At 35.8% G+C, this 7,594-nt stretch overlaps 1 protein-coding gene across 1 annotated transcript in view; it reads left to right on the top strand.

Annotated features, from left to right (window-relative positions):
* The window catches only part of SMARCA2 (SWI/SNF related, matrix associated, actin dependent regulator of chromatin, subfamily a, member 2), a 119,227-nt gene that overhangs the window by 55,411 nt on the left and 56,222 nt on the right, over positions 1-7,594 (top strand). Inside the window, exons 18-22 of the mRNA XM_017740656.1 lie at positions 173-239; positions 785-895; positions 2,417-2,659; positions 2,950-3,063; positions 5,079-5,187. Of these exons, the coding sequence (XP_017596145.1) occupies positions 173-239; positions 785-895; positions 2,417-2,659; positions 2,950-3,063; positions 5,079-5,187 (644 nt within the window). The remainder of the gene's footprint in view (positions 1-172; positions 240-784; positions 896-2,416; positions 2,660-2,949; positions 3,064-5,078; positions 5,188-7,594) is intronic.

Consider the following 7,594-nt stretch of genomic DNA (forward strand, 5'->3'; position numbering starts at 1 on the left):
GACATGCTTGTATTTTGTTGCAGTACATAAAGTGCATTTTTAAAATATGTTGTTATTTATGGGGGTTGATTACATAAAACGTGTTGAAAAGCTGGCAACCACTTGGAAACGATTATAAAGTTTGATTTGCAAATGATGAAATGTTACTTCTTCTTTATAATCTCTATGATAGGACTTTATCCAATTGGACATACGAATTTGACAAATGGGCTCCTTCTGTGGTGAAGATATCTTACAAGGTTTGATTTGCTTTTTATATGACTGTAGAATAGAAGGAATGAGAACTAGAGACAGTTTTTCCTCTGTCTCAGCAAACTTTTAAACTGTTCATTAGGTTTTGTCATGTATGTCAGATACTAAGCAGTGTGAGTTAATCATACTAAGAAGACTGTAACAAACTATGAAAGACTGTAGAAGTAAAACAACTGTAAACCACTGTACAAAATGCAGAATAAAATTGTTAATTACCACATTGCAAGGCTTCTGATGAAAGTTACAGATGGTAACTACCTAACATTTTATTCATAGCTAAATACTTTCTTGTGTAGCTGCTGTAGTAGCTAGATATAGCCAAGCAATTTGTAGGGAGACCAGACCACTGTCTATTTTTTTCCATAAGCCCGTTAAGCAGCTTTACAGGCTAGCAGTGGTTGAATTACATCAATGTATTATTTACTGTATGGTGGCAGGTTCATGTAGTTGCTCATCATCTGCTAATTCATAAAAACAATGTTTTTTCTTCAACAAAGTAGAGAATAACAACTCACATGTCTCTCTCTTTTAGGGTACACCTGCAATGCGCCGCTCACTTGTTCCTCAGCTTCGAAGTGGAAAATTTAACGTTCTTTTAACTACTTATGAGTACATAATAAAGGACAAACATATCCTTGCTAAGGTAATTTTAACTATTATCTCTCTACAGCAAGACCCAGACACCTTCAAATGGTACCACAAAACACATTTTTGTTTTATAGGGAAATTCCCAGTTGTTCTGTCCTTCAGTAAAAGTTAACCCTTTCATTTACTTTCCTGTTCCTCATTTTTTGATAGAACTTCTCTGTCACAGTTCTTCCTTATGTAAACACTAGGATTTTCCTGAATGTGGCCAGGGGACTAATTCCTCTGTGCAGTTCTATCAGTACTGTATCCTGTCTGTCCTTGGAAGAACATTACTTTTCTCACCTCTGCATAATACTCAGCCTAATATGCATCAGTGACTTTCAATTTTTTCTGTTATTTCTGTCCTGACACTCACTCTTATTAGAGACCTTCCAGCTACGTGGTCACTTTTCCCCACGTGACTAAATAGTTACCTATATCATGAATTTGGTATCCAGACTAAAGAGTCTACACATTGCAGTTCCTAGGGGCTCACTGACTGTCTACAGGTAGGTATCAAGTACGATGAATTAAAATGAAAACTACAGTACTATAAGGCTATTTCATGTGCACACAAAGCAGACTAAGGAAGTATTTGGCTATACAGAGAAACCGTATGGTCTTCCTGAGTTTTGTTGTTCATTTTCACTTCATTTTTGTCTGTTACATGCTGCCTATTTACTGCATGTTACTTGTTTGTCCTGTCTAATACAAAGGCAGTGCATTTTCTTAGCATCATTCTGAATGCTTGAAAACAGCTTGAGACTACCTAATGTTCCTTTTCCCCTATTTTTTCCCACTCTTGCTGAAAGGTAGGAATGACAGCACTATGCCACTCATCATGTCCTGGGAAATGGAATTAGGTAGTACCTCTAAAAGTACAAACTGAGGCCTCCTAGTCATATGGTCAGTGTGACACTTGCGTTAACCGTCCATGTTGTAGTGCGGATGGTAACAGAGAGTTTGAACAACAGCTTCCAACATCTGCTGTGACTGCATTTAAGATTTCATATTAAGAAATAGAAGCTTTGGTTGAAAGCGAAATAACGGAGATGATTTTAATTATGCTGCTTTGTTCTCAAGGGAAAACACAGGATTAGCTGAAACAAAGTTCAGGGTTGCTGTTGTTTGTGAGCATACTTACTTTATCTGAAAATGCTTTTGTCTCCTTTCAAGGTTCTTGTTACAGACAGATTTATTTGGAGTTTATGCGGTTTCTTTCTTCCACTGTGAACCATATTCTGGCCTTGAAGAGCCAGTCATTCTAATCTCTTTCCCAGAAATGGAACGAATCTGCTGTTTGCTGTTTCAATTGCAGTCAGAATTCAACATCAGATTGAGCATACCTAGTGTTTGTCTCTATGTTTGCTGCTAGCAAGGACACTGATAGTTGCATAATGCTTGATTTGGCTTTCTTCAAGGTTGAGACTGACTAATGTTTCAGGCTTTTAAGTATTTTTGTTCTATACATGTTGGGAGGAACTTGACAAAGTCTGGCCTGTTCTAACTTCGCCAACTTTTCTTCTTTTTCTTTCAGATTCGGTGGAAGTACATGATAGTAGATGAGGGCCATCGAATGAAGAACCATCACTGCAAGCTGACTCAGGTCTTGAATACTCACTATGTGGCCCCTCGGCGGATCCTGCTGACTGGGACTCCTTTGCAGAACAAATTGCCTGAACTTTGGGCTCTTCTCAATTTCCTTCTTCCAACCATTTTCAAGAGCTGCAGCACCTTTGAACAGTGGTTCAATGCTCCATTTGCCATGACTGGAGAAAGGGTACTGTGGCAGTGTTTTTTAAAAGATCAGAAATAAACCACTTTGATGAAAACAGAAGAGAGCTTATACAGAAGGATTAGTGTTTGAACTTGCTCTGGTACTTAGGGATTTAACTAAAAGACCCCTTCTTTATAATACCAAAATTTTAATGTTTAAAGTGTATTTTTTGACCCAGTCAGTTTGGTTGTAAGATGCAAGTAATTACTGCACATTCTTAACTTTTCATGTGAAAGAAGACATTACCTAATGTACTTGAGTTGCCTTGTAGTGACTTTTATAAACTCCTCTAGGTGGACTTAAATGAGGAAGAAACTATTCTGATCATCCGCCGTCTCCATAAAGTGCTTCGGCCCTTCTTGCTGAGAAGATTGAAGAAAGAGGTTGAGTCTCAACTGCCAGAAAAGGTTTGCAATGAGAGGAGTTCTGGAAAGGGTGTAATATTCTTTCTATGCATTAAGTAATGCCCCTTTTTCAGATTTATTTTGCAGAAGAGGACCTCTTTAGTATTTGTTTGTGTATACCTCTTCAGAGAAAGCTGGTCACTGAGGAAGCCTGAGTACCTGAAGTTTCTGCATTCTCAGGATTCCTCACCAACTTTAAATGTGTTTGTTGTAACCACTGTAAGATATGCAACTTCTTTCTATAGAGTCTGGTTTCAATTTGTGAGTCAGCCATACGCTGAGCATAAAATTCTGTCCTGTATCATACTCCTTGAACTGGGCTGAAGCTAGTCCACTGAAATTCTTGAAGGACTACTGGACTTCATAAAGCAGGCGCAATTGGTCCTGCATTATCATTCCAGGAATTGTGTGAAGTCTCTTGTTGAAATTACACCATTTTTTAAACTAGTGGCTTTTAAATTCAGAACTTAAAATTATTTTCTGATTTCAAAGGTAATTGTTTTTATTTCTGGGTAACTCATCTTGTCCCACTGTGTCCTCCTCTGCAATTCTACATCCCTCTTCCCAGAATAACAACAGCAACTAAATAAAAAAAAGTAAATTTGAAGGTGTGATAAGGAAAATTTGGTTTTAAGGTCAACTGGATTTAAAACCATACCAAACTGTAATATTTGTAAGATGTGTTATAAGCTGACTGGCTAAATGAATTAAGAACTCTGTACAGATGCTTAGAGACAATACAAAGAAAGGCATTTAAAAATTATTTTTCATCTTTATAATCATGTCAACACTACTGCTGTGGCAAATTTTTGTTCCTTCAAATGTCAAATTTCAATACCCTCAGAAGGCATTTATTTGAGAATAAAACATACTTGCATTTGAAAATAATACCGAAATCAAGCCACTGTGTTTGATAAATCCAATAATAGGCTTTGGAGAGGGAAAATTTTCAAGTTGCATACACACTCATACTCAGAAGGCTATGTTTCTTTTTGTTGCCATCGTCTTGAAAAAAGGAATTCATCCAACCCTGAGGACTGAACTTGGGGACTGAAGCCTGTTAATAAGGTTCATTTGCTTTTGCTAATCTTGGTGAAGAAGCCATTGAAGAAAGTCACTTGTCTTTAAGGAGTTCATACTCCTGTCTTTCTGAGAAGAAAATATCTGATAATTTTCTTCCCTTTTATTTATTAAACGTTAGGAAGCTTATGCTTTGTCTTTTATTCACAGCTTGAAGGATTTCTAGCCACTAGTGTGGTTTTGTTATATTACAGTTTTTATTTAACATAACTTACTAGAAACATAGTGACTATAATCCAGACATTGGGCAGTAGAAAAAATGACATAAAATTGGTGTGTGAAGTCTTTGTGTTACTGTTTTTAAATCTAGTATGCAGTCAAAAAATAAATAGAGTTTTAAAAAGCTGAACAAGTCAGGCTGAATGTAGAGGTCATGCAATACTGTATTAATTCCCTGTGTTTTAGTGTATGTTGAGAAAATGGCATATTTCTGTGACAACCTAGGTAAATATTATGCCAGTTAGACTCTGTGAGGGATTCTTAATTGCTAGATATACAGTGATGATATTTTTATAATGCTTTGCTTAGTGTTTCTATAAAGCTTAACAGACACAATAAATTCCATGGGTTATGAAACACAAAATACTTTTTTAGTTGCATGTTAAATATAAAATCAGTTTTAAATTATTTTTAGATTTTAAAAATTACAGAGTGAGAAATAAAGTATGTTTGGTAATCCTGCAGTTGCATCGTTAGGATCCAGCTGTCTCACTGCAGTTGTGACTAACAGATAATCTTTTGAGATACTCATTGCTGTGCTTGCAGTTGGAGTGCTGGTTGTTGAAATTTTATGTGGTGTTATGGTACAGATAAAAGATTAGTAAGGTTGTTTTGTTTTGTTTTGTTCTAGAATGACAAGAATCTGCAGTTAGATCCTACTAACATTATTATGTCATTGTGTTTATGGTTTTTGGTTTTGTTTTTTTTTTTTGCACCAGGTGGAATATGTGATCAAATGTGATATGTCAGCTCTTCAAAAGATCCTGTACCGTCACATGCAAGCCAAGGGAATCCTTCTCACAGATGGTTCTGAAAAAGACAAGAAGGTATGAAAGAAAAAAAGACTAAAATATAAAGAAAATAATGTATTATGAACATGTTAACAATTTGATTTCTGTTTTATAAAATTAATGTGTAGACTCTTACTGCAGGTATCTGTCATGGGAAGAGAAATCTCAGGCATGCCTTTCAATTACAAGGCTGCAGCTATTCACAAGGCGAAGATACTGCTTGTATTCAGTGTAGTTGCAGCGCCTTTCTTCAAACAGGCAATGTTTGAGAAAAGACTGCATTTCCCTTGGCTGAGTTTAATTCAATAATATATCTGAATAATTGTGATTGTGGCAGCAATGGCGACAGAAGGTCATTTATCTTGTCTTTCAGAGCTATTAGTTAAGTCTTGTTTCAGTCAGCTAAGACTGTATGCTTGTGTTCATCCTTAAAAGATGTCAAAATTCTTCAAGAGATCAGTAAGATTCAAAGTCATATAATCAAATTTAGACTATGTGTTAGTAAATGTTGGTTATGCTGTCATGGGATTTGATCGAGTGAATACAGAGTAAAGAATTTGCCACTCCATCAACTTTTCACATAATAACAAATCTGAAATACTGTAGTAAATGTGAAATACTTTGAACAGACACTGCAGAATATCTAGAATGTAACAGTTTCAGTTTGTACCCTCTTGTGTATATTGCTAATGCAGTGCAATCACATACAGTCTTTCCATAATCCTTTTTCAGGTTGCATTGGTACAGTGGGTGATTTTTCTATTCAGTATCTTATTTTACCTTCCTAGTTCTTTACAGTCAGATTGTTTTCTTTGCTGGTGCTTAATTAAACTCCAGACAAAGGATTTTTGCCTTGGATATTGAAACTCATCTTCATAGTTCGAACATTTTTTAGACATTAATTCGTGTTCCTCACTTGTGTTTTTCAGCAGTTTTTCAGTTTGATGTCTTTGTATTTGTCCTAAAATTTCATTTTGTATCACAGTCTTCTACTTCCTTCCTTTTCTGATCTCTTTCTTTTCATCTGCTCAGAAGCTTCTGTGTATTTTGTCCTACCTGTTTCTCTACCTGGCTTTGTGTTTAACCAGTTAAAATGGCCTTTGCTGTTTTCTGAACATTTCCCTTGCCTTCCTCTCTCCCCAAGGGACTAAAATTTTGCCTTTCTTGCAACCCTTTCTTAACTAATTTTTTTCTTTAAATGTTGAATCAAGGTCTGTTATCACTGCTGCCTGTTGTCAGCAGAGGGAGGTGGTCATTAAGACCGCTTGGCTTCAATGATCAAACAACTATTGTGTTAGGAAAAAATCTTGTCTTTCTGCAGCTCTGGCCTGGGCCCAGCTGAGATTAGAGACAATTTGCTAAGACGGAAAGCTCTAGGAGATTATTTTTATAACAAATATGAACTGCATTTTGGAGCAAATGTGAGATGATCCTGGAAAGAAAACCAAGTTTTAAATGTGTGGAGTGCCCCCTTCAAATAGATAATAAGCTCTGCTCTAGATGAAAGTTACGATTTCAGTGTACTTCCTAGAAAAGACTAGAATATTGCTAGTATGTATTATGGTCAAGTAGTGTATTTTCCCTTGGTTTTAAAACTTGAAATTGGTAAATTGTTTTGGCTGAGATTTTAAAAATAAATCTAAATTAGTCATATAGTAAGCTTGGAATATTGATGCCACTCTGTTTACATTTATATAAAATGACAACAAAACAAAATGGCATTTGAAAGCAACAAGATTTTGGCAATGTTAATGCGATACAAATGTTCTCAAACTTACATTGACCAACTGCAGTTGGTTTTAAACCATACAGTTTGTTCTAGCACAGCTGACTGATGAGTGTCCTGGTTCTACACCATTAACTGTAGTGTGTGTTTTGAGAATATACTTCCATAAATAATAAGACGACTCATGAATTTGGTGAGCTTTAACATTTTTTTACCTGTGGCCTGATGTTTTACTCGGGCTGGAGTGAGAACCCATATACCAAGTTAACAGACTGGAGAAGTTACTGTGGAATTGAATAGAACCCAGCTAGAATGATTTCCTCTTAGACGGTTCAGACACTACGGAGTTTGTATGGTTTCATAATAAACAGTATAAATAATCAGGACAGTAGATGCTCTGCTTCCCACCATGAATATGGCAGGTAGAAATGTAGTGCGCTTCATGGATTACTTCCAGGTCTTCCTTTTTCATTACAGAGCATCCTTACGACAGATGACAGCAAGACAACTGTTCTGGATTTTTGTTGTTTTGGTTTGGTTGGTTGGCCTGGTTTGGTTTTTTATTTTTGGGGAGTTTTAATGGTTTTTTGGTTTCCTTTTGGTTTTGTTTTTTTTATTAGGGATGCAGTGTTTGGGTTTGGGATAAAAATATTTTAAAAGGTTATATTTGTAAATATATTAATTAATTTAATCATTAATTAATTTATCATTTGATTTG

Source organism: Corvus brachyrhynchos, unplaced genomic scaffold (genome assembly GCF_000691975.1).
Source record: "Corvus brachyrhynchos isolate BGI_N302 unplaced genomic scaffold, ASM69197v1 scaffold467, whole genome shotgun sequence".
NCBI classification, from domain to species: Eukaryota; Metazoa; Chordata; class Aves; order Passeriformes; family Corvidae; genus Corvus; species Corvus brachyrhynchos.